Raw genomic sequence first — 26,728 nt, forward strand, 5'->3', positions numbered from 1 at the left:
CAAATGTGTTGAAAAGAAATGTCCCGCGGAACTGCACTAACAGCGATCACAGTGGCCAGCGCAGATGCTTATTTCAGTGCGCCATCGAGCGCGAGGTATCAAAATGGCTCCTACGCCCGTTCTTAAATATCTATGCACGGCGAGCGCTGTATACGGTGCAATAGAGTGCCTGCTATAGACGCAAGAGAGGTTGCATGGAACAAAGTTTTGCCATGCACTCACAAATCCCGCAATAACTTGATCGCGACAGTATACACTGTATAACCGATCACATCTCATGCAAAATCGACATTGGTGGCACACCGTTTGATGCAACGTTTGCGTCGCAGGCCACGAATACGCTGTGCTGCTACTTAAGCGGCAGCAATCTTATCTGGAAATCTGCGCAGAACGCTTTCATCATTTCCAGTGCGCATCTCAGGGCGGAAGTCTGTTGCGGCTATCAGTCGATGTCACATGACCTAGCGCTCATCAAAGACCGGCTACAAAAGGAACGACACCTCTCCTATCGCCGTCACTTTTTCGGACAGCAAGCGGGCTGCGGAGCGGTCGGTAGAATTTCGCCAGGTCGACAAAGCAGCTAAGCAAACAAGCAAAGAGATTTCACTGCGCCTGGATTCGTCTGCAAATTTTAACAGGTTCGTAGCAGTCAATTTCAATCATATCGCGACTTTTGTGTGTAGCCCTTGATTATGGCGCTTATGCTGCATTAAGCTTTCAGTAAAACTTCGTACCAGTTAGCTGTAGTGACTCGCGAGCTTTCCCGATGATTTTTCCAGCTATAGGAACCCATCAGAGTACATCACTAGTATGTTAGGGAAGCTAAGCTAGAAGACATGTGATGGGACGAATCAGCAGCTTTTTACCGAACTATTCGTAAATTGAACAGACTACTGAGGACGATGAAAGGTGCTCTACAAGCACACAAATCTCGAGCAATGAATTCCCGTCGTTGCAAAAGTTAGCCTCAGTTGGTACATTGCGCTCGAGTCGTGTAATTCTTTGCTATCTGTTGCGGGCTTAATTTGTGCTGTTCCAACTTAACGGAAATGTCGAGGGCTGGCCCCAAAGTACTTCAGTGCCTACTGCTTTTTGCCTGCTACAGCTCCATGAAGTTGCTGTAGAAAATCTACTTAAGGGCCAATTTATCGGTAAAGGAGGTATGGGTTGACCCGTGGCCGCTCTACATGAAACGTGCGATGGAGCTGCTGGCGCATTTATGTACAGTACGAGCTACGTGCTAGTGCCCTTTGCGGCGAAGGAGAAACATTGATTTCCTTGTGCGGCGGACGGGTTCTGCCACGAGGCAATTACACTTACTCTTGGTTGGATGTTTCGATTCGTAGGAATCGAGCCTACATATAGCATGCATGCTTCAGTCAGCTGCATAAGCCGAAGTCTTTCACTCAGCACCTTAAAAGCACATCTTCGGCTATGTTTCCGCTTTTTCGTTACGCTCCTTTCATTAGCACATATCCAATGTGAACAGCGAACGTGCTCCAGCGTTTTCCAAGTGACTAATCGGTGTAACATAACCATTGCAGTGGCCGCGAAATATGCGCACACGCTGTCTACTTCCAAATTCCGCCGGTTTTATTTTTTTCTTGCTGTATGAGGTTCAAAAAAATTGAATTTCGTGACAATAACACATTCTCTCAGTGACTGAACTTTCTCTCGGATGTATCAGGCCTTAATATTATAAAACGTTAAATTTAGAAAACCCTGTTCTCATCTTCAGTACCCTCGAATCGGTTAAGAATTACGTTAAGTCGTCCTCCATAATTTTGACGTCTAATTGTGCCTTAACCCTCTCGCGGCACTGAACAATTGCGCATATGGGGAGAGCTGTGCGTCCCTGAAAATAATCTTGTGCACGGAGTAAGCTCTGCCTTTTCCAGGAGCTCGTCGTCTGGCGGCTGCTTGCTTTCGGTTGTTGAGAAAAATACGGTACATGCCGGTCGCACTCGCAACTGCCGACAACTGACCATTCTATCTTCCCCCTTCCCTTCATGTCCTTGGCCTTCTAATGGCTGGCTGATAGCGGACTGCATTCAAAAGCATCCCTTTCGTTCAGAAAGAACTGCCCATGTAGTGCGAAGTTTCTAAGTAACACTTCGCAACTTGTTTGACATCCCAGCTTCCACTTTCCTTCCGGTTTCAGTCGCATCGCTTCTTTTGCGCCCGACAGACGTTAAGATGTTGGAAAAACTCAAGATCAAGAATGCAACCCTCCGCGAAGCCCTTTCAGAGTTCGCGGGAACATTCGTTCTTGTGGTAAGTGACTGTATTCTGATACGCCGTTTTTCTTCCTTGCTGTACGTGGCTCAAATGAATTATATTTAAAGACATTGGTAATTACCGCACGCGTGTGTGCATGCGTCCAGTCGGAAATATTCAGCCCCTTATTTAGTATTCGAGGTCAAAGCAATGTTTGCTGTTAATCATGGAGGCCCATGAGGCTTTCTTTGAGATTTCTCTAATTTACTCCAGAAAGCGCCGTTGTTTGTTTACGGCCTCCTGGATGTAATTCTTTCACCCACAGATTTAATTCGATGCCCGATGAGTTAATTCCTTCAAAGTAGTCTTTTGCTCCTTTTTCGCTGACGTGTGCTGTCCCGATTGCTCTTCGCGTGCCCCAGCCGAGCATGTTTCGCGTTCTTTATCGCGAATGCACACGCTGCCCCTGGTCTAAGCTGAAGTTGCCAAGTGAAAATCGATAAGCTGGAATTGCTTCTCCGAAGCATAATGATTGGTTGTCGTTACTTCCCGGCCCTGCATTTTCTTCTCTGTAGTTATTGCAATCTACATTTAAAATAAAGTACGTTGTCAGAGCTCCGGTTTCCGCTACTGAAGGAAACTATTGCCTTTTTTTTTTTTTAATCCACCCACTCCGTAGCGTCCGTTGCGCCTTTTATGCATCGGATTTCACTCTTCTACCTGAGCTCCAGCATTTCTTTCTTCCCGTCTGTAGCACAGTCCATTTCAAACCCTTCTCTCTTCCACCATGTAAATTGTTAGCTTCTAGCCTAGCTTATAGCGGCGTAATCTAGCAACAACGGACTGGCTGCGCTATGTGGCCATAATTGGCTTTACTGTGCAACCCATCTGCAGAGGAAATCGCCGCAAATCCCTGAGCGGCGATAGCAGGGAGCCCGCGCAATTATAAAGCCTTGGATTAAGGACTGTCATCTTGTCGGCTATTAGTACGAACAGCCGGCACAACGACGTGCTTCTACATGTTAAAAAGGACTCCCAGGTTTCCTTTTTTTTTTTTTTTCGCGTTTCTGCCATTCTATAGACGGTGAACAAGAGTGTGCCATTCAGTTCCCTAGAGCCAGGAAGCTCTGAACCGCACTCGCCTTGGCGCAAGGTGGTGCCTGAATTCAGCTGCACTTCATGGTCGTCGTCGGACGAGTCTAGTCCCGCTCGTGCTGTATGCATTTGTTCTGCTATAAATCTTCCCAGTTCAGAATGCATGCCTTTAAGACGGCTATTGAATAAGGTGCACGAAATCTGAAGAGATGAGAGCTTGAACCCAGAGCCCATTAGGTTCTCACACGGGCAGAAATATACTATGCTCCTTGTCTGTACATTAAGCGTGTATCGTATACGATGGAGCAGGCGAGCAGAGCGGCCCCCTCATCTTAAGTTCAATTAAATAATTGCTGCGCACTCTCCCCGAAAGTACTGTCGCCATTACTTCCCAGGCTGTCATTATCTTGTCCCGCATCGCCACTGTAAGAACCCTCCTCTGGACAGTGTTGCCAGCTGATTATTAGCCTTGTCGACACTCGCACGCACCTGCATATTTCCCTCTATTTCAGCTGTTCGGCAACGCGGTCCTCGCCTCGTTGACCTTCGACAAGGCAGGCGTGGTCAGCTACACGGCCGCGTTCTGGGGCTGGGGCCTGGCCGTGATGCTAGGTGTCCTCGTCGCTGGAGGAGTCTCGGGTATGCACACTCTTTCATTAAGTGTGCCGACGCGCCCTCTTATCCTCAAGTACCCCTCAGAGGGGAGCCGGGACTAAGTATGAAAGGACTTACACTATGTTTGACACTCGGTAATACGTTACAGTGCACCTGTTGAGGAGTGCGATTTTAAGTTCCTCCTTAATATTTAAATTCACAAAAAAAAAAATATGGTCATCGCTGCAAGATTTATGCAGCGCTGTGAAGTCTACGATCACCGAACACTGTCATCCCCTGTTTCTACCGTTACTTCATTCGCTTGGCGGTGCACTAAGACCGCTCCTCCCACCCGATGTCTACGTTCATGAAATCCCCGGTGCGTGCACATGGCCGTCGTCGATCTCGAATCCGGATTCGTCCCTACCTAGCGACTGCTACACGCGGTTCCAAAATCATGGGTGAGCGTGAGCCCCTATCAGACTATTGCAAGGGAAAGGAGAACGAGAAAAGTTGAATGATTACGGATCCACTATCAAGGCTGCCGTACCGGCCCATCTTCATAGTGGGAAAACTGGCTGCTTTTGCGAAGGCTATGGAAGCAACAATAAGAGGTCCCGAGTTCGTTTCTTTCCTGCTTACATTCTCCATCTGCTATAGCAATCACTCTGCTTGTTTCTCATCTCTGCTCACCTCCAGTGCCTATCGCAGCCTTTCGCGCCCCGTCACACTGCAATTTCTGTGGTTCGCAGCGTCGATAGTTGCTTTCTCCTAGCTAAACAAAGCCGGTATACGTGCAGCCCCATATGGCTTTGCGATCGTCTAAACCATATTCATGATAAGTCCCAGCGTGCAGATGCAACGCTCGTATGTCATCGCTGTGAGCGCGCTGTAAAATTTTCATGCAGCTACGCACTCTGACCAGTTATTTTTTTTAAAGTTCCTGCCTCCAAAAGGAAGCAGGCGCTCATTGCTGGTGTCGTTAGTCTGGGATTATAGTTCAAGGGTATCTACGCAGACGGCACAAAGACGACCTATGTGCTCGTATGTAATTCTACCCCGCCGGGGTGACTCAATGGTAACGACGCTCGACTACGGTTCCCAAGGATGTGGGATCGAATCCCCGCCTCCGCGGCCGCTTTTCGATGGAGGCGAAAACCAAGGCGCCCGTGTGCTGTACGATGTCAGTGCACGTTAAAAAACCACAGGTGGTCGAAACTCCCGGAGTCCTTCACTACGGCGTCTCTCATAGCCCAAGTCGTTTTGGGACGTTAAACCCACATACCAAATCAAACCATCGTATGTGATTCTAAACCATCTTTGCTGTTCGCAGGCGCACACCTGAACCCAGCGGTAACAGTGGCACTGGCCACGGTGCGGAAGTTCTCCTGGCGCAAGATTCTGCCGTACATTGCGGCTCAGTACCTTGGAGCCTTTTTAGCCGCCGTAGTCCTCTACATCACTTACCTAGGTGAGTCTTGCGTTCTTACTTTTGTGCTGAACTTGGTAACATCGCGCGGAGCTTGACATTAAGTACGTTTCAGCACCGTCCATTCCGCATAACTTTCCGTATGCCAGCCTAGTTGGGGCAGGAGGGGCGAGGGCAGGGGTCACGAGCACGCTTCTCATAGGTGGCACAGGCGCTGAAAAATCGGCGCCAGCAGTCCTAAATTACCATTGATGTCTGTGTAGTCGACGTATCTGGTTCAATTTTCTTAACACTGAGTGCGCGCTGTCTGTTCAGTTTGATAAACATGCTAAGAGGCAAACGGAGCATCTTGATATTTGCTAAATTCTGGAAAGTTGTTTATGACAATGCATTGTGATGCGTACCTTGCTTCGAAGTGTCCTCTGCTCATCTTTCAGTTATTCCCGCTAGTCTTCCGATGAATATGGATCTTTGGCCCAGTTGCTTGCGTCCACTGTAGCGTATTTGCCGGCGCGTACTTCTCGTTATACTCCTCTGCTAGGAGCTCGAACTAATGAGTGAAATTTTCACAAGTGCCTTTAGGCAGCTTTTTTTTTTTTGTCACATTGCGACTTTCATATGTGAACTGCCCGCATTCAGGTGCCCTGGACCAGTTCGACGGTGGCATTAGAAGCGTCACCGGTGTCAACGCCACGGCTGGTATCTTCGCCTCCTATCCTAAGGACTTTGTTGGCACCGGAAACGGCTTGCTTGACCAGGTAATTCCCTCCTGTTGTGACGCACGTCACTCTCTGCCTGTTTTACCTTCTCTAATTTCCACTGTCCGCACGAATTACCGGAGGTGACTCGGCTACAGAGCCAGTAGCAGGCCCGTGCATTTTCTTTTCCTCATTTCTACACTCGCAACAATATCGCAAAGCACACGAACGCTTCTCAGTTTCGCATCCATCCAAACGCAGCCACCTACGGTCGGGATCGATCCCGAGCACCCGCTTCCAGATAGCCGTAAAACGTTGCGCCGTTGATTCGTTCCACCATAGGACAACCAAAAGTCCGTCTCGTGCGGAAGAAGCCAATTGCAACCCTTTTTGGTCCATGACTAGTTTCCCAATCATTTTACCCCAGAAGAGCCGAACACCAGGCTGGGGGATGCTTGTACCTCTCCGGAGGTACAGGAGATCGAATCTGGTGCCTCTCGAACGCGAGGCGCTTTTGTGGAGCTTGTGATGCTCTACCACAAGGCAGGGGCACCTGTACACCGGGCGCCTGTGCAGAAGTACCCTAAACACCAAATTAACCTTTATATTTCAAGTTATCCATTGCTGAGGAAGGGGTCAGCGCTATTATGTGCTGCACAGACTGAACGTTCCGTTCCTTTTTTTTTTTTTTTTTTTTTGTCGTCCCTGTGTGAATACGGCCTCACCGTTCTTGTTTCAGGTCGTGGGCACTGCTCTACTCACGATGGCCATCTTGGCGGTGATCGACGGGCGCAACATGGCCGTGGCATCGGGGCTGCAGCCCCTGTTCATCGGCCTCGCCTTGGCTGCCATCGTCCTCTGCTTCGGCTACAACTGCGGCGCGCCGCTCAACCCGGCCCGCGACCTCTCGCCGCGAATCTTCACGGCCATCGCTGGCTGGGGTGGCGAAGTATTCAGGTACATCCACAAGCTCGTGGATAAACGTTACAAAAGGGGGGGGGGGGGGGGGGTTACATTTGCAAGAACTACTTTATTCTATAGTTATGGTGGCTCCTCAGTACAGGAGGGCAATTGTCCAGTGAAGGGCTACTAATTTACCAGACAGCTCGAATTCGAGATGGCAGAGTACAGCACTTGCTTAATAAACCAGCAACTCATGTGCTATATTTCCGTTTAACATTTCGCATTTCTATAGAATTTACTGTCTTTTTCTTTTTAAGCTACATCTAGATAAGTTTCGCCGTGCGCTGTCCAAGGCCACAACAGCGCATGCGGCGTAACCATAGCACTCAGCTGCGCCGTTCCACAGGTGTTCCGCCGCTGCGCCGGCTTGTGACGTCCCGTACCTGCGTTATGCAGCTTCACTGCGCCTGCGCAAACAGTTCGAACTCGGGCGAACTTTCATGCATTCGACGGCACATTGGTTGAGTTCGATTCAATGCTCCGTCGCCCGCAGCCAAAGCTATTGCTCCGCATTCGGTTCAGCCGCATTGCACGGGGTCATTAACACCTCCTTCCTGCTTCCTCTGATATCAATCATGCAATATCTGTTCAACGTACTTTCAGCCTTGCGACCCTTCGAAACCAGTGCTTTGCTGCCAAAGTTCTGCCTAAATTACGGCTAATCAAGTCAGAAGGCAGAACTTGCGAATCACTTTCATTGCTGACGGACAACTTTCAGCAAACATTCAGCCTGATACTGCACTAACAGTGCGTTACTTCGGCGATTTTGCCTCTCGTGAGGAAAATGAACCTGTCTTCGGAAATGTTGAAGGTGCGACACGGCCCTCATTACGCCTCGCTTCCTACAAAAGAATGAAATTGTACTTCACTTCAGGCAACTGATTATCGAAAAGTCTGATTACAGGCTACCGATTCTAGCATTTTGGTCTACATAAGCTGTTTTAGTCTGCGAGCATTCGCCAATTATTCAAATGCCGTTTTTTCTTTCTCTCAATCTTAGCTTCCGGCAATACAACTGGTTCTGGGTGCCCATCATCGGTCCTCACATTGGTGCCATTGTGGGCGCATGGTTCTACACCTTCACTGTCGAGCTCCACTGCCCTGCCTACGGCCTCGACGCTGAAGGGAGCAATCGGGTGCCCTTGTGATGCGCTACGCAAAGGAATCCCAAGCCGTCCTTGAACATTCATTGTGGCTCTACCACTCGTGTTCATTTCAATATATGATCATCCTTTTGAACTTGGGATGCTCGTCTACAAAATATAACCCGCCTTTACTTTTGTTAATTGTTACTCGGTTTTAACCATCAAATAAAAACACTACTTTTTTTGTTACTTCTTGCGTATCAGCCTCTCATTCCACAAAGCGTCTGGGTCCCGATAGCATTGTGAAGCAGCCGCGGGAGCTGCAGAGGATCCTACGGCAAACAAAACAGACTCGCGGTCACATGTGGTTTAGACTGACATTCAACAAAGGGCCGACAAGTGCTCGGAGCATCAATATCACGTTGTCCTTGCCCATATTGCACCTTTTTTGTGAACGCGGGACGCTATTCATCGTATAAGATTTATGCAGCAGAAAACTCTCGAAACGAAAATATCTTGTTGTGAACAGACTTCAAATCTGTACTGTTATAAGACCAAACTTAAAATTTCCAGCAGCATATATAAGTAAGAGCTCCCGTGACAACATTTTACTCAAAAACGGCACCTGCGCAAACATTTCCTGTCCGGCATACAGTTCTGGCAGAAAAAAAAAGAAATCCTGATATGAAAGTTTCTGCATGCACTTTCTGTGACTGCTAATGAGGTATAGTTTATCTTTCGCTGGAAAACAAATTGGAACATAAAACAGTTCTCAATAATTAACGCTATGGAGCTTAAAAATAAAGCATGCATTCCGGTTAAAAGAAAATAACTTCCACCTTTAATGTTTTTTTGTTTTTTTTAACTAGTGAAAATTGAAGTTTGGTTTTAGAGAATTAGGAGGCGTGTAGTGCGGGGTTCTTGGTTCTTCACATGTCGGTTTTTGCCTCCTGTCCTTCCGGCTTGCAGACCTGCGCGCTGTCAGTCGGCCTTTCAACACTACTCGATTAGCGCCGCTCTCGCTGCCATATGCAGCAACGGCTTATGTTGTGGCTTATGTGTGTTATAATGAACATGTCCTGATGCTGAATTATAAATATATGCTAAATATTATGCTGAATTTTATGCTGTATCTTTAAAAAGATGCGCAATGCTATATAAAGTTGGTTGGTTGGTTTGTGGGGTTTAACGTCCCAAAGCAACTCAGGCTATGAGAGACGCCGTAGTGGAGGAATAGTATGTCGGCTGTAGACTGATCCTGACAGTGGGTGCAACTGTTTTGTTCCGAGTGATTCGTGACTGCTGAGAAGCAACTTGAGAAGTATGTTCGGTGTGTTCGCTTCGTTTGCTATTACTTTCAAAGATCTCTTCTGGTCGATTGAGCCTTTTCTTAGTATCAAACACCGGCGTTGGTGTCTCTTCAGATAACCTAAGCCTGCTGCCGTGTTTTTGGCGCGAATCTAGTGAATCATTGTTGCTCTACCTGAGGGATTTGAGTTATTGGGTTAGGCAAGGAGTTTAGGTGTAGGGCGTTGGGTACCTGTCGGCAAGCCCGCACAACTGGCGCGTGTGCGACTGCTTGCTTTCTGCACGTGAAGCCCAAGTTTTTCCCGGCGTATCACCGGACTCGCGGCGACTGGAAGTGAAAGTGGCTGAGAGCCGGTATGTAGAAACTGGCAGTTCCCTTCAAAACCGACGGGTGCGTCTAGATGACGATGTCCTAAGTCGTAATGGCACGTAGCCACGGCTGGGGATGGGCCAGGGTGGTGATGAAAACATTGTCTAATGAAATAAAACATTGTGGTCGGCCGTCTTATTACAGGAGTCTGTTAGATTTTGCAGCCGCTTTGGTCCTTAAAGTAAGCTCGAGCTAAACGTTAGGGTCTGAGTTAGGCAGCTTTTACTCCCGCCGCTAAATCGTCCAATCCTTTTAGAATTTCTACAGCGATATTGTACTGACAGGTCCATACCATGTGGTATATATGTCCGCCTACATGTCACAGTGCGCGTATTGTGGCTCATAGTCGTGTGAGTAGATTGCGTGAAGTCTTTCTGAGCTTGAGTACGTGTTTGACTGAATTCTTCTCAGTACTATTGTTCTTTGTCTAGCGGTTTATCAGGTGGCGCGTATTCCCGTCTGCCTAGCCTATAGCGTTGTAGGATTTCCGAGTAGGTGGTCAGCATGCTTGATTAGTTGTACTCATCCGTGTCTTGAGGGGCCCGGGGTACATTGAAGGGCATTGCCTTTCTCTTCTTCTAATCCTCTCCTCTGTACATACACACAAAGGGGGTTTGGTCAGGGCTTTGTCAGCCATCTTTCTTTGCCAGCCAAAGCGACTGGTTAGTTTCTCCTGGACACTTACGCTGCCGTAATGTTTTGGCACTGTGTGAACGACACTTAATTCAACTGAAGTAAAAAAAAAAGTCGCATTCTTCAAATACGAGAAGTCTCGAAAACCACAAAACAAAAATGAGAGGTTTAACAAAGCTAAACCTTAGTAGACAAAGAAAAAGCGTGCGACTCTTCTATTTGATGTCTGTGAACCGCAAGGACACCACAGCCTGTTCTAGGCGGCACGAAGGTGTCGAGGGCATTTTGAAGGTGGAGGTTACGCATTAACCGTTCCGCGACAACCTTCAAAACTGGCACTCCAGCCTGACGCTGTATAGCGGGGCATTAACCATGAGTAAACTGTTCTTACAATTCTATACGACACAAAGGTGTAGAGGACATTTTGGAGGCGGAGGTCCCAGGAGGCGAGCCAGGTGGGCAGCGGTTGCGGGAAAGGATAAGCAGAGGATTGAAAGGCTGTGTGGCATTGTCAGGCAGTGTTGTATATTTGTGCAGATATGTACCGGTACAGATGAAGTTTGTCAGGTGTGTGAAGAAGAAGGTGTACGATGTAGAAGAAAAAAAGAAGCAGATTAAAAAGAAGGAGCAAGCGCCACCGTCTCCGTGTGCCACAAATGCGAAGACGCGGCTCGCGCTCCGCTATCGGTGCGTTAAAGGTCATATGAAAAGCGCGCCGACCAGCTATTTAAGGGCGTAGCTTTTTTTTTTTTTTTATTGTAGCATAAACAGACATCGTAAAAACAAGCACTCAAACAACCAATCATATTTTTCTCGGTTGTTGTAAGGGCGTAGCTGAGCTTTCACGTTAATACGAAGTAAGAGGAAGAAGAAGAAGAGGGAGAATATGGCTGACAACAGCGAAAGCTGGACAGCGAGTAAAGTGGCCAAGAAGAAAGGCATCTTCCCGGCCGGTATCGTGCTCATCTTGTTCTTCAGCATGGGAGGGTACGCGGGTAAGTGGCGGCAGGGACGATGCGGACCGCGAAAACCGTCCAGCCGCGAGCTGCTGGTACCTCAAGCGACGCGGCCGGCGTTTGAAAAGAGCCCTAGCATCAAATTTCGTACTGGTTGTGCGCTATCTAAAAAGCGTCACCCATTGCTGCTGGGAATATTTGAGAGAGTGATAACCTAAGCTTCCTCTCAAATAGCTCAAAAAGGTGCCGTTTTTTTGTGTGTGTGTTTTTTTTTTCTTTTACAGCCAGGCAGCTCGCCGCACGTTCACAAAATATTCAGAAGTTAGGGCATTTGCGTGAGCGACCAGCTCTTAATCGCCGGCGTATTCAGCGGCCGCCGTTGGGAAGAGTAGCTGGCCAATCAACGACCACACTAGTGGGATGTTATGTAACTGCAGCCTTATGCACGCATATTCCTTTCGCCCCACCGGGGCGGTGCAGTGGTTGCGGCGCTCGACTACTGTGCCTAAGGACGCAGGATCGAATTCCGGCCTTGGCGGCCGCTTTTCGATGGAGGCGAGAAGCAAGGCGGCCATGTGATGTGCGATGCCAGTGCACGAAAGAACTCCAGGTGGCCAAAATTTCCGGAGTCCTCCACTACGGCGTCTCTCATAGCCTGAGTCTTTTTGGGACGTTAAACCTCACAAACCAAACCAACCAGCATATTCATTTCAGAATATTTCCAGATATGAATTTATTGTATACACGACTCTGCAGTTTTGGCTCGATAGTTATTCAATAGCTACAAACTACAGACACAAGAGAGCACAGTATGTCTCATTGTGTTCTCTTCTGTCTTGTGGTTACATGCCTTTGCACTGTTACGTTTCCTAAATTTCAGAGCTGTAGTAGAACGGTTCACTTCATCGCTACGCAGATGAGCTGGGTCCATTCATACGCAACTACGAGCTGCTGTCCTACCCAGTCCAGCAACCGAGCAACGAGAGCACCCGGAGAGCTAAGCGCAGCTCTGGCCAGTGGCACGACGCAGCGCGCGTTCGTTTCAAGGCTCTCGGACGGTAAGAGACGAACTGTGCGCGGACACGAAATTCGCGTGTCTCTAAAGCCCGCTCTAAACAGTCGGACAACCGTGGTAGTATTAATTTCTCCGTGCCATGTTGTAGGCATCCTCATAGTACACATTCAATCTTCGTCGTAACACAGCAGACAATATAAAATGAAAGAAAGAAAAAGAAGAGGGGGAGAGAAAGGCGTGCGTTTTAAACGGCCTTCGTCCGCCCCCGAAGCGGTGGCGGGTGCAATGACGGCCTACAACATGTACAACCGCCGGTGACATGCTAGCCCCCGCCGCAAATGGTGGGGGCCTACCATTCTCATCCCGTAGGGGCAGGAGCAGCCACCTTCACCCGCCCGACTGCTGTGCCGGAGTACAACTGGACCACCAGCGGCTGCGTTTCGATGGAGGCGAAACGGAGAGGCGTCTGTGTGCTGTGCTTTTTGAGTGCACTTTAAATATCCCCAAATGGGCGAAATTGCTCCATAGCCCTCCACTACGACACCTCTCTATCTCTCGAGACGTTTTCCCTCAACGCCACCTAGATGAGAGCCAGTCTAGATGGCGTTGACCTGAACCGCTTCGTAAGGGAAGGAAGGAAACTGGGGGGTGCAAGTGGAAAGAGAGAGGAACCATAGTGGAGTGCTACGGAGTAATTTCGACCTCCTAGAGATCTTTAACGTGCGCTGACATAGATCGCAAAACACACGGATGCCTCGCCGCTTCGTCTCCATCGAAACGCAGCCGCCGGAAGTCGCGGTCGAACCCGGTATACTCGTGCATAGTAGTCGGGCATCTTAACCACTGCACCGCCACGCCGGGGCATCCGAACAAAAAACGTTCCAGAATTCCGCCAGATGCTCAAAGTATATCTTGTAAAGAGCGTTTATTTTTTTTATTTTTTTTTGTAGGAATGCGCCGCATTTAACTGAATGATAAAAATACAAGTACTTTTCAAGACTCTTCAAGTCCCATGTACCAACGTGATTGAAACCTTGAACCACAGCACTTTTCCGACGTTAGCCTACATTCAGCCTAACTACATTCGAAAGTAGAAACTTAGACATCCGCTGTCGCGCTTCCATTCTTGAAACACTGTGCATGACATACACGGGTTGTGATGTTTGGACCCCGTCAGCGGCACGAGTTTGTCTTTTCTGCTGCTTTCTTCCTTCTTTCTTCTTTTTCAAAGCTTCAGTGCTCAGGAATGTTAAAACCAATGAATCAATGATTTAGTTATTCATTATAGTTATTACTGTGATTTAATTATTCTTGTGTTTCTTGAAAATTATAGAAGTGCAAGATGCCGGGCTAGTTGGTACTGCATAATGAAAGCGCCTGTGTCTTTGTCTCCTTTTCTTCGTGTTTCGTCCCGTTCGTTGCGCTGTTTTATTTCATTTTGAAAATTATATTTTTCTTAAATCAATTACACAATTATTACCTTATCACTCAGATCCACAAAACTACAAATAATATTCCGCCATGTTTTGTTTGCTACAGCAACCATTTACTTACTACGAGTAGTGTAGATACATGACAAAACTTTCTATATACACTAGCACCCAATGAAAACGCTCTGCTTTCCTCTGGCAATCGATTTCAGGGACTTCAGCCTCGTACTGCACCCAGATCTATCGGCCTTTTCCGACGACTTGATTGTGACCACATCGTCTGGCGCTGTAGACGTCGACCTTTCGCACATGTACTCCGGTCACATCGAATGTGAGTAGCTCCGATTGTGGTTGTTTGCTCTTCTTCCTCTCGGTCGGACGTTCACCGCAGACTATACAGCAGCCGCCCTTTCATCTTCCCTCTCGGTACTGTTGAATCCAGACCTTATAAACTTTTTTATTTCTGCATAGGAAGCTTGCTTTGAGTTTTTTGCCATCTAGCAATCTTAACGCTCACTGCAGTTGCATTATAAAAGAAATGAACGAACATTCGCTCGCACTTTGTCAAGTTTATCCAGGGAGTATTTTGAAACTCACGCAGCGTTAACACGACGACTGGCAAAGGAAAGCATTCAGACAGGTACAGCGCATACGGTTGAATTCCAACGTGCACACAAAGCTTTGAAAGAGAATTAGGTGGGAACAGAAAGCCAGGATTGTTTAAACAGGCCAATTTGAATGTGTCTGAATATACCGACATATAGTATGGGGAGACTGCCCAAAAATTATAAAATATAATACGCCTCTGCCCGTGCCACTAAGTATAACGGGCTTATGAATATACCGACAGTCCAAAAACAAACAAGCGGACAGTGCCGAGTTTTCGTTAACGTGGGATCTCAATATGTAGCTTAAAGGATATGCTTCTGCAATAGGCAATGTCTGACGTCGCTGAGACAGTCAAGAAAGCACGGGATTCCAGCAAGCGCGAGAGTGTGCTGCTAAGTTTTAGCCCGCGAAAGCGAAAATACAGCCTTTCGCGGTCATCACTGAATGTTCTGTCGTCTTATCCCGTCTATCTAACGCAGTTCCTAATTTAACTAGGTACCTTTGTGCGCCTAGCCATTTTCTTATTCTAGCTTAACCATGTTAAAGGTACGAATCTGTGAAATAGGTTCTGGTACTCTACACTGGAAGGCTCTACACAAAAGGCACCTAACCTTGCGTGTGTCTTTTGTCCCGCACAAGGGCAGGTACTGCGACATAGGATGGGGAACTCTGAGAGGTCTAAAGGTACGAACTCAAGAGTAAAAAGACAGGAAAATATTGTGATATTGTTCTACAGTGTCTCCCCGGCGCGTTCTTGGTGTGCTGGACGAGGAGCTGTGACGGTGCAGTTTATTTTATCCTAGGAGGTAATGGATGAAGCAAAACATAGATAGAGCCCAGCTAATCGAAATACATAGCAGAGGATGTGCTGAAAGTAACTTTTATTTTTTTTCTTTTAAAGGAGCATTGGTATTCTTCGGCACAACAATTTCGTCTTTTCAACAGCGCGTGCAGCAGGTCAGATGGCAGAAGCTGGAGAGGTTTTCTGCAGCAGTGACCTTCCCGAACTTTTCGACATTATTCGGTGCATGCTGCGGCGTGCCTACAGCATTCTGGAACTTTAGGTGCTACCCGAGCAAACATGGGCAACGGAAGAGGCGTAAGGCTACATGTTAGCGCAGTTACCAAAGTTTCAAAACGCAAATGTGCTAATTAGCCCAGCTTGCTGCTCTTCACAGTACTTTCCTATAGCAAGGGAGGCATTAATTGCTCTCGGATCGCTCGTCGAGGACTAACACATATGGCAAAGCCCTTGCTTTCCACTTCAAAAAAGGCGACTTGGTAGTCTTTCGTTTTTCCCCTGCCATTCCTAACGTGTCCCTTTGAATAATGAAGCCAACACGCTATCGCTGGAATTCAGCCGTCCCACAACCGAAGCACAAGCGATCGCACTGCTATCCTGTCTTCAAGTGACGTTGTTCAGAGGACTTCATGGCCCTTGTTTTCGGTGCTAGGCAGAAAATCGGCCACTGTCGGAAGGTATTCGAAGCGCAAGCATTTATGTGTTAGCTTCGTCAAGAAATGGTAGGTATAGATCCAATAAATATTAAACTTGCATTCCGTGATTTTGCTTGTCCCCATAGGCACCATATACATAGGTTGCCGTCTGAGGTGAATTTACCCAAGGCCGTTGGTGCAGCTGACCCAGACAGCCGCGTGTTCGGATCTCTCGTCGGCGGCGTCTTTCAAGGACGGATCAGAACTGGCGATGGGCGCTCTTTCTACGTGGAACCGTCCTGGATGTATCCGGCTGTGTCCGGGAAGGGCCACTCGGTATTCTACGCTGCCGAAGACGTGCGCTTCCCGCCGCAGCTTCGCGCGCATGGCGGCTGCGGCTTCGAACGCCTGCAGGCGCACTTGCATGCTCAGGGCGTAGATCTGAGAGCCGACACCGCAAGCCAGCACGCACATCAGCCGCCGAACAAAACTCTGGTATGATTCCCTTCTGTTTGCGCTTCGAAGTTTCGCGAGTGGATGTAGGAGTTGAATAAACTTAACAAATATTCAGTATACGGTCGCATATATGGGGTCTAACGAAAGGTTTCTCGCATGACATATAAAATGCCGCATTGGAGAGCTCCGGGTGGATTTCGACTGTCTGGCGCTCTAACATGCACTAACATCGCACAATACACTGATTCTGTTGCAATGCACCTCCATCGTGAGGCGGCCGCTGCGCCAATGATTCTATTCCAAAAAATTGGATACAGCAGCCTAAAGCTGTAACGTTATAACCACCGACATTCCACTGCGGTGGGTATAACCCATGAATATACTTCATGAGCGATTCTTCATGTTATTACTTCTTGTTTTCCAAATTCGATGCTGTGGCAGTCACTGTTCAGCATTTTAAAACCATCAGAATATGTTCTGTCCAGCTTCAACCACATGACCTAAAGGAACATTTAGAACAGCTACCTGAACCCTATCTTTTATTTGGGGGTTTTAAGGCTCACTCCTCATTTTGGGTTGGGGAACTGAGCATACAGACATTAGAGGTCCTATTTTAGAATATTTTATCCTGAGCAACAATGTCTGCATTCTGAATACAGGCAAGTAAACTTATTGCTACTCGAGCACGGGGAAAATGAGCACCTTAGATTTATCTTCTTGTTCGCCAACAGTTTTTATCGATTTTAAATGGGACGTCTAACAACCCATACGGAAGTGATCATTTATCTGTAATAATCAGTCTGACATCCTCATCGTGCATCCATCACTCTAAGGAAACCACGGCAGTGGAAACTTCAGTTAGCTGACTGGCCTCTTTTCCAGTCCAGAGCAAACCTCGAAGAACGATTTTCGGAAAACCTCAGCGTAAATGAGCCGAATCAAAAGTTTACGGCTTGCATTACTGTTGATGCACGTTTAGCTATCTCGCGATCTTCGGGAGCTGTAAAGCAATACCACAAATTGCAGTACACAAAACAGTGCCAAAAAGCGAAAAGGAAACAAAATAAGGCCTGATGAGTTTTCCGGAGATATCCTACGCACGAAAACCCAATATGCTTCAAAACGGCCAGAGCTAAGACACGTTACATTCGCCACAATGGCGAAGAAACCTCATGACAAAATTATGTCGCGTCAATAAATAGCTCGACCAAGTCTAATAAAATGTTAGATCAGGTTAAAACCTAGATGGCAAATACTCCCCTTTCACAATTCCACTTTTAACAGCCCCTGGCACACAGACGAGCATAGAAGAACAAGCAGACATATTGGTAAAACATTTTTCTAAACTTTCTAGTTCCGCACACTATACATCTTCTTTTTGAATTTTAAAACAACTGCTGAAAAACAGACTCCCAATAACTGGCAGCGCGAACGAACATTTTAATTCTTTAATCATGCCTGAGGAAACAGAGTGCTTTTGGCTGGCACACTGTACCAGGACCAGATAAAATACACTACGAAATTCTGGTTCATTTACCTTAATCATCAGTAGATGTATTATCGACATTTTTCAATAAAATATGGATAACAGGAGTACCAGAAGTGTGGAAAAAAGCCATTGTAGTGCCATTCACGAAGCCTGGCAAGTCTCCAAACTCCCCAGGCAGTTACAGGCCAATAGCCCTGACGACTTGTCTCGCGAAGTCTTTTGAAAGCATTGTGAATACAAGGTTAATGTTTGTTCGTGAATCCCGGAAGCTTTTTTACATTCACCAGTATGGTTACAAAAAAACATGTTCAACTACTGATCACTTTGTCCGCCTGGAAAGCAGTCCGAGCAGCCTTTATACATAAGCAACACTTTCTTGAGGTTTCTTTTGATCTCGAAAAACCCTATGACACCACATGGCGGTTTGGGATCCTGCTTGATTTGGGAGATCTTGAAAATCGCGGCAAAATGTTTAAGTTTATAGGTGACTTTCTTTCTGAACGCTCATTTCAAGCACGTCTTCCTTCCACCCTTTCGAAGAATTTCATATTAGAAAAGGGTGCGCTTCCGTGGTGCATTTTAGGCACTGCACTTTTTATAGTAAAAATGAATACCATTGCAAAAATAATCCCAAAATAAATTATGTATACTCTGTCTACGTAGATTACATGCAAATTGCGTGCGCATCCTCTAGTGTATCAACACGCGAGACGTAAATATAGCTCACAGCAAATAAACTGGCAACGTTGGCTGAGAATATTGGCTTCAGGTTTTCTGCAAAAAAATCTGTAGCTTTTTTGTTCTCTCTTAGAAGAGGATGGCACACTGATATCACTGTCTACCTAAAGGATGTCAAGCTACCAAACAGGAACACAAATTTCTAGGCCTAATATTTGACAGAAAGCGTTCATTTCTTGCCCATATAAACAACCTGAAAAAGAAAGCTTCAAAATTTATGACTTTACTAAAGATCCTTTCACACAAACACTGGGATTCTGATAGAACATGCCTTTTACAAATTTAGCGTTCTGTAGTATGTTCGTGTTTAGACTATGGCTGCATGCTGTATGGATCTGCAAGGCAATCATACTCAAACGATTGGACCTCGTACACAATCTAGACTTCGGCACCTCAACTGGTGCATACAGGACGTCGCCCGCAAACAGCTTATATGTAGAAAGCAATGAACCATCACTCACAGACAGAAGAAGCATGCTGACATGCTCATACATTCTAAAAATCCGTTCTCTACCAAATTATATATGTTACCCAATAGTTAAAACTGCCTATCTCGAACCCTGTTTACCAACAAACCTCAAGCAATAAGGCCACTTACCCTGCGCTTTGATGAGAAATGTCAATATTTAGGCTTAATGGACTCATTAACCAATAACACGTACCCAAAAACATCATCTACTCCCACCTTGGTACTGCCAGCTATGTGTATGTAATTTCTCGTTAAGGCAATTCCAGCAAGAACAAGCACCACATGAACGCATATTGCAGGAATATTTAGCACTAAAGAAAAAGTACAAAGAATACGTGGCATATTATACATTAGGTGGTTCAAAATTTTCACTGTACGTTGAAAGTCAGGGGTCTATAACAGTCCGAATAGAACAGTACGGCTACCAGAGTGCGCATCCCTTTTCACTGCAGAGAGCTACGCAGTCCTTATGGCTCTAGGAAAAAAGTAAAAATGAGAAAATAGAGAAGAGTATCATTTATATTGATTCTTTGAGCATGCTAACATCGCATAATAATATAAATGTAGATAAATCGCTGATTTGTGAGATCATACACAGCAGCCACAACACAGGGGCACACTGTAAAGCTGTGCTGGGTTCCGAGTCACATAGGAATCGATAGAAATAACAAGCTGACATATGTTCTGCACAAGTCGAACATATAGAAGTTCGCATTCCCTACAAAAAAGCAGTCACGTTAATACAGTCTAGGCTGAGAGATAGATGGCAGTCCAAATGGAATAATGAGGAAAATAATAAGCTACACCTAGTAAAACCTTTCACAACTAAACGGAAGTGATGTACACACCAAGAATGATTCAATGAAGTCATTTTGTGTCACCTCCGTATTTGACATACCTTACACATGGTTTTATTCCTACAAGAGAGGAGACACCGACAAGCGAGCTTTGCGGAGAGACGATCACAATTAATCATGTTTTGTGTTCCTGCGAGGGGCTAGAAGAGCTAAGGAAAAATCATTTTACACAATTCTATTCTGAACTTATATACCTCTTTACACTAGATTGCTCATCTGAGAAATACACTTGTGAATATATCACGCGTTCTTATGTTCCTAAAATACGCCAAACTTCTATGAGATATTTTAACCGTAAGTAATAGATCTGCTGCACGGACAGCAGATCCTACTATGCGTTTGGCACGTGGTAGCATTAGATGCGTATGAGCCATAAAACACAGCACAACACAGCACATTTTTTGTTTCGTCAAGTTTTACTTTTCTAAGGCACTGTAGTGTTAACAATGACTTTGATGTAATTCCTGGCCACTCAAAGTAAACGTTCGGTTAATCAAGTGGTATCATATTAAAGCTGTGCTGTCAGTTAAGCAGTGGCCCTGGGAGGGCATCTGGTTCGTTAAAGCGGGCATCTTAAAGCTGATTCGTAATACAGGTTATGTGCGGTTGTTAGTGGTAAAGGAAGAGGCGAAGCTCATGAGCGATACTAACCTGTCCAGCCTCGACTCTGCATTAATATGTTGGCTATTCCGTAACCTAGTGTTTAAGAGTGGCTTCATATACCACAAGGTTTATGTGCTATAGGTCCCCATTACATTCCCATCATTGGCTCCAATTCGAACAGCGTAGGGAGCGTCGTTCGCCCGACATCGCCGATACACCAGGAACGGCCACGAGAAAGCCGCACGCCCGCCGGGGCAAGGGCCGCCGAGGACGCCCGCGCAATGACGCCACTCGGCGCCTCTGCCACTTACAGGTGAGCGCGCACCTATATACTTGGGTAGAGCTTGGCACTCATTTAACCCACCTACCCTAGCAAAGCACTTATCAATATCGGAGGACTATTCAGAAGTACTGACGTCATTGCCCAGAAGACCAATCACCAACCGACGCGAACTTCGAAAGCGATGTACAGCAAATCAAACACGCTGGTTGCGTTACTTTAAGTGGGGACAACGATTAGGTGTCTGGCTAAATTGGACCAGGATTGATATTTATGCGCAATAGACCGTGCCCAGTTCTATAGTCGCACCCAAATTTAGTCCAGGCCAACCATAAAATTCAGCCCGTGTCACTAGAAAATTCACTTACATAAATTCACTAAGTGGACCATTATTTCGTAATAGTTACCGGTGTAACCACGTTATAAACCGTTGTGACCGTTCTTATAATAGGTCCATGTCGTCATAACGTGGCTATTTTCATGTGGTGGGCCACAGAATGTAAGAATTCTGTCGGATAAGACACATTTTTACTCAAACAAATAAAAAAGTAGTAGATATTTTGTACCCCATCCTTTAAGCTACCTCTACCTCCCTATAACAGTTTGTTTTAATTTTAGCTCTTACTCGCCAACTGCAGTTACCCGCCAACGGCAGGGCTTTATTCAATTTTTGTTTCTCGCACTTCGTCTGTGCTACCCCAAGCGATACAGCACCCCGGCATTACCACAACGTACTATATGCCGAGGTGGACTAAGAGTGGGACTGAATCGCAGAAAAACAATCGTAGCAGCACTGTTCTCCAGCTGCCGTAATACTTCATTCTTATCGCGTGCAGTCTTGGACCACGTAATGACACTCCAAGAAAGCTTACAGTGGAAGCAGTGGACACCTGTTCGCCGCCATTATCTGTGTCCGCTTATAGGGACAGCCTCGATATAATTCAGTGGGAACATGCCTCTCGTGACGAATTACACATGAAAGAATGCGTTTTATGACGGCTTCGTAAATTATGATTCATCGAAGTGGCTGAAGAGTAGTTATGCAGATCACATGGTTCCTAACACACTCTCATCGATTACGCTGCACCCGATGAAGTGAGCTAAACGGATTGGAGGCGTCGCACTTTGTGTGTGCGTGTATGTGTGTGTGTGGGGGAGGGGGGGGGGATACACGTTCACACCAGATGCGTGTGAATGTATCCAGGTTCAGCGTCTGCATAAACACGCTGCAAGCAATTTATTGTGCGTGTGGTCATGGCGAAAGACAATATGTCTCACAGTGAGTATCTGCAGGTGAGTGAGTATCTGAATTTGAGTTATAATTTAACATCAGGAAACCTCTGTGCTGTCAAATTAAGAGCCTACGCACACTTTCTTACGCTGTAGCGATTACCAGTTAAATGAAGTTAACGAAAATTATATGTATAATACAATACGGATATCCTTAATTTGTGGCTTCATCTCCTTTATTTTTTCACTGCGCCATGAAGTTGCTATATATATTGTTACGCCGCGTAGCGGCTTACTGAGAAGCAGCAGAAGCAGAGGAAGCGAGGCGCACGCAGACTGATCCGGGTTTCTGAGCCGTGTGCGTCCGTCCTTCATTCGAAGTTCACCTGTATTAAAACCATTTCATCTGTTACATTTGGTGCTAGGCGCTGGGTAAAAACGTTCAGGATCCACCAGTACCTCGTCGCAGCCGTCGTGTAGCAGGTTTGCCACCTTTATCTCCTCAACAGTACCTTTCAGTGGATACCACCCGCACGACTCATGGACAGCGACCTGAAGAGACGACGACCTTTCCTCACCAGCGAGAGCCGCGTACGTTCCACGGTGAGCCCAAAGATGACGTTGAAGAATGGCTCCGACATTACGAAAAATGCAGCAAATACAACCACTGGAACTCGATCGCAAGTCTGTACAATGTTGTTTTCTTCCTCACTGGCACGGCTCTGACTTGGTTTGACAACCACGAAGAAATCCTGACGACCTGGGACCGATTCGTTGAAAAAATGACGAAGTCCTTTGGGGATACCCTTGCGAAGAAGAGACGCGCTGAACATCAGCTTTCCCAGAGAGCCCAGCAGCCCGGTGAGACTTGCACACGTTACATCGAGGAAATATTGAAACTTTGTCGCATTGTAAACCGGCAGATGTCAGAAGAAGACAAGGTAGGACACCTTCTCAAAGGGATTGCTGAGGATGTGTACAACTTCCTCATTTCGCGGGACACCCTTGCCACAGTAACATAAAAGCACTTGCTGCTGGGCTAGTTGGTTTTGGTTCATATTTAAAATAGTTTAAGGCGCGAAAAACAGACAAACACAAAGGTAAGTGACGGGACGAAGCGCCAACTCCCAACTGATTTTATTGCATGCAATAAAATGTACTTAAATAGTTTTGTAGTCACATGCTTAGGTGTCACCTAAAGCTCAGGAACGACCTGATAAGGCGCGCTCCAGGAATATCTTTTCAGAGTTATATAAAACAATTGATGTGTCGCTTACGCACATCTCGCCTTTCTTTTTGATATAAAACGCTTCTATCAACTCCCTGGCATTCTTATCTTTGCTTTTGCCCAGAATGCTCACATCAGTGAAGCATGGCTCACAAGAAGCAGCTGTTACCCTTTGACTCCTGCCATTCAAAACTGGTGAAACGCAGGATTGCTTCGCTTTGCCTAGAATCGGCACTCAAAAAGTCATGCCTTCACAAAATGCGGGACAGTTTTAATCACCAATTGGCTAGGCTTTTTGCAGCCGGGTTCCCCCGTTCGCTCGTGACCGCGGTGGCTGAATGTCTCCTAAACAAGACAAAGAAGGATACTGGTAGAGCTAGGCCGGAGGTCCCTCGAGAAGAGGTAAGACCAGTGGTGGTGCCATACGTGCATCGTGTGGCCCATAATTTGAAAAAAGTTGCCAGCCGCCATGGTGTGCGGCTCGCCTTTTCTGCACCGAGAAAGCTAGGTGGTCTTTGCTCCCGTACCGATAAAGAAAATACCAAGGAACGAGGCTGCGGAACGAAGCACAGGAGACCGTTCATGAAATGTGCTGAAGGGGTTGTCTATGAAATCCCCCTGTCTTGCGGCCCCTCCTACATTGGTCAGACAGGCAGGTGCCTGAATGAGCGGACGAGGGAACACGAGAGGAACGTACAACAGAACAAGGAAGGCACCCATATAACTAAGCACATTAATGAATGCCCGTCCCGCAATTGTGAGCCATGCTTCACTGATGTGCGCATTCTGGGCAAAAGCAAAGATAAGAATGCCAGGGAGTTGATAGAAGCGTTTTATATCAAAGAGAAAGGCGACATGTGCGTCAGCGACACATCAATTGTTTTATATAACTGTGAAGATATTCCTGGAGCGCGCCTTATCAGGTCGTTCCTGAGCTTTAGGTGACACCTAAGCATGTGACTACAAAACTATTTAAGTACGTTTTCTTGCATGCAGTAAAATCAGTTGGGAGTTGGCGCTTCGTCCCGTCACTTACCTTTGTGTTTGTCTGTTTTTTTGCGCCTTGACAGTTCAGGCGTTCAGTCGTGTCCGACTCTTCGTGACCCTATGGACCATGTCACGCCACGCTTTGCGGTCTCTCACTATCTTCTTAACATCACATAGCTTCATCTGCAATGCCTCGAGAATGCCATCTAACCATCGCGTTCGCTGCCTACCCCTTCTGCGGCGACCCTCAACCTTTCCGAACATCAAATCTTTCTCCAGCGACTCCTCTCTTCTCATCAGATGACCAAAGTAGCTGAGCTTTAACTTTAGAATTTGACCCTCCAATGAGCAGTCAGGGCTTATGGTCGACAATATCGACTGATTTGATCTTCTGGCAGTCCAAGGAACTCTTAAGAGTCTTCGCCAGCACCACAATTCAAACGCGTGAATTCTTCGGCGGTCAGCCTTTTTCACAGTCCAACTCTCGCATCCGTACATCACAACTGGAAAGACCATAGCACGGGTTATACGGATCTTGGTTGGCAGACTAATGTCTCTGCTCTTTACTAGGCGGTCAAGGCTAACCATTGCTCTCTTTCCCAGAAGCAGGCGTCTCCTAATTTCATGGCTGCAGTCTCCTTCCGAGGTAATCTTGGCGCCCAAGGACAGAAAATCTGTCACAGCTTCCACTTCTTGTCCATTGATGCTCCAGGACTTGATAGGGCAAGACGCCATGATCTTCGTCTTTTTAATGTTCAGTTTAAGCCCAAACTTCTCACTCTCTCCTTGTACGCGCATCAGAAGTCTCTTGAGTTCCACTTCACTTTCTGCCATTAAAGTGGTATCATCCGCATATCTAAGGTTGTTGATACGTTTTCCAGCAAACTTCCCTCCAGCTGAAGACGCGTCCAGACCGGCCTTCCTCATGATGCACTCTGAATATAGGTTAAATAGGCAGGGCGACAGTATGCAGCCTTGCCTCACCCCTTTCTCAATTGGAAACCAATCAGTAAGACCATGCCCAGTTCTGACTGTGGCCTCTTGCCCTTCATAAAGGTTCCTGAGGAGACAGATGAGGTGAATTGGAACTCCCATCTCTTGGAGAGCTTGCCACAATCTGCTGTGATCTACGCAGTCAAACGCTTTCGCATAATCAATAAAGCAGAAGTAAATGGGTTTCTGGAACTCTCTTGCTTTTTCCATGATCCAGCGAAGGTTGGCAATTTGGTCTCTAGTTCCTCTGCCCTTGCGAAACCCAGCTTGCACGTCCGGAAGCTCCCGATCCACATACTGCTGCAGCCTACCTTGCAGGATTTTTAACATCACCTTGCTAGCATGCGAAATAAGCGCGATCGTGCGGTAGTTGGAACAATCTTTGGCACTGCCTTTCTTTGGAATGGGGATGTAAACCGACCTCCTCCAATCCTGTGGCCACTGCAGGGTTGTCCAAATTTTTTGACATAATGTATGCAGTGTGTTAACAGCGTCGTGGTTGAGGTTTTGAAGCAACTCAGCTGGAATACCATCAATTCCGCTAGCTTTGTTCTTAGCAAGGCTGGCTAAGGCCCATTCAACTTCACTCTTCAGGATGCCCGGCTCGAGATCAGTAATCACAACCGTCCTATGTTGGGTTTGCACATCCGGGTCCTTCTTGTACAGTTCCTCTGTGTATTCCTGCCACCTCTTCTTTATCTCTGTGGCTTCAGTGAGGTCCTTGCCTCGTTTGTCCTTTATCACGCCCAGCTTAGCACAGAAGCTTCCTTTGATATCTTTGATTGTCTTATACAGAGCTCTTGTGTTCCTTAATTGGCTGTTGTCCTCAACTGCTTGACACTGTATGTTCAGGAAGGCATTCTTATTTCTCCTTGCTATTTTCTGAAAATCCGCGTTGAGAACCTTGTATCTTTCTCTTTCCCCCATACCTTTGTGTTCGTCTGTTTTTTGCGCCTTAAACTATTTTAAATATGAGCCACAGTAGCAGATGTCATCAAGCAGTGCCGGGCATTTGAGGCGTTAAAGGCACGTCGGATAGGGCCCAAATTTGGCCGTCTTTCTAGTGTGACAACTGTTGCCGGTATCGACATTCCGGATGCTGAAGACATCGCTTCTATGGTCAGGAGGATTATACGCGAGGAGCTGGATATTCAGCGGCAACGTATAAATTTCGATCTACCTTACCACCCGACATCGAGGTCCGTATCATCATGGGAACAGCGCACGTCATGGGCTGCACAAAATAACAGCGAACCATCTTACAACAACGGCGTGGAGCGGACCCTGCAACCAACATCGCACCCTTATTTCCAGCAGCGTCCATCCCATCCGGATGAAGTGCCTCGTGGTGCTCCTCGTCGCGCTTCTGTCGCCCCATCTCGGCCTCCAAGGGATCCTGAAGTGAACTACCAGAGCCCCCAGCCACCCGTATGTTACGGCTGTGGGGACAGCGGACATATCTTCCGCTTTTGCCCGCGTTGGCAAATCACCCAGCACCTCCACCAAATGTAACGGATGAAATGGTTTTAATACAGGTAAACGCGTCGAATGAAGGACGG

General features: G+C 46.8%; 2 protein-coding genes across 2 annotated transcripts in view; both read left to right on the forward strand.

Moving 5' to 3' along the window:
* The first annotated feature begins 478 nt into the window (after positions 1-478).
* Positions 479-8,169, forward strand: LOC146185143 (aquaporin-7-like). Its single transcript, XM_084606126.1, has 7 exons — positions 479-638; positions 2,162-2,274; positions 3,825-3,951; positions 5,240-5,377; positions 5,975-6,093; positions 6,773-6,990; positions 7,997-8,169. Exons 2-7 carry the CDS (start codon positions 2,197-2,199, stop codon positions 8,142-8,144), a joined length of 828 nt encoding a protein of 275 aa, XP_084462252.1. The 5' UTR covers positions 479-638; positions 2,162-2,196; the 3' UTR covers positions 8,145-8,169.
* A 3,109-nt stretch (positions 8,170-11,278) lies between these two features.
* Positions 11,279-26,728, forward strand: part of LOC146185144 (disintegrin and metalloproteinase domain-containing protein 10-like) — a 38,413-nt gene continuing 22,963 nt past the window's right edge. Inside the window, exons 1-5 of the mRNA XM_084607759.1 lie at positions 11,279-11,387; positions 12,265-12,406; positions 14,006-14,124; positions 16,042-16,334; positions 20,633-20,764. Coding sequence (XP_084463885.1) covers positions 11,279-11,387; positions 12,265-12,406; positions 14,006-14,124; positions 16,042-16,334; positions 20,633-20,764 — 795 coding nt within the window. The remainder of the gene's footprint in view (positions 11,388-12,264; positions 12,407-14,005; positions 14,125-16,041; positions 16,335-20,632; positions 20,765-26,728) is intronic.

The sequence above is a fragment of the Amblyomma maculatum genome, chromosome 6 (assembly GCF_055883805.1).
Source record: "Amblyomma maculatum isolate TAMU_Amacu chromosome 6, ASM5588380v1, whole genome shotgun sequence".
NCBI classification, from domain to species: Eukaryota; Metazoa; Arthropoda; class Arachnida; order Ixodida; family Ixodidae; genus Amblyomma; species Amblyomma maculatum.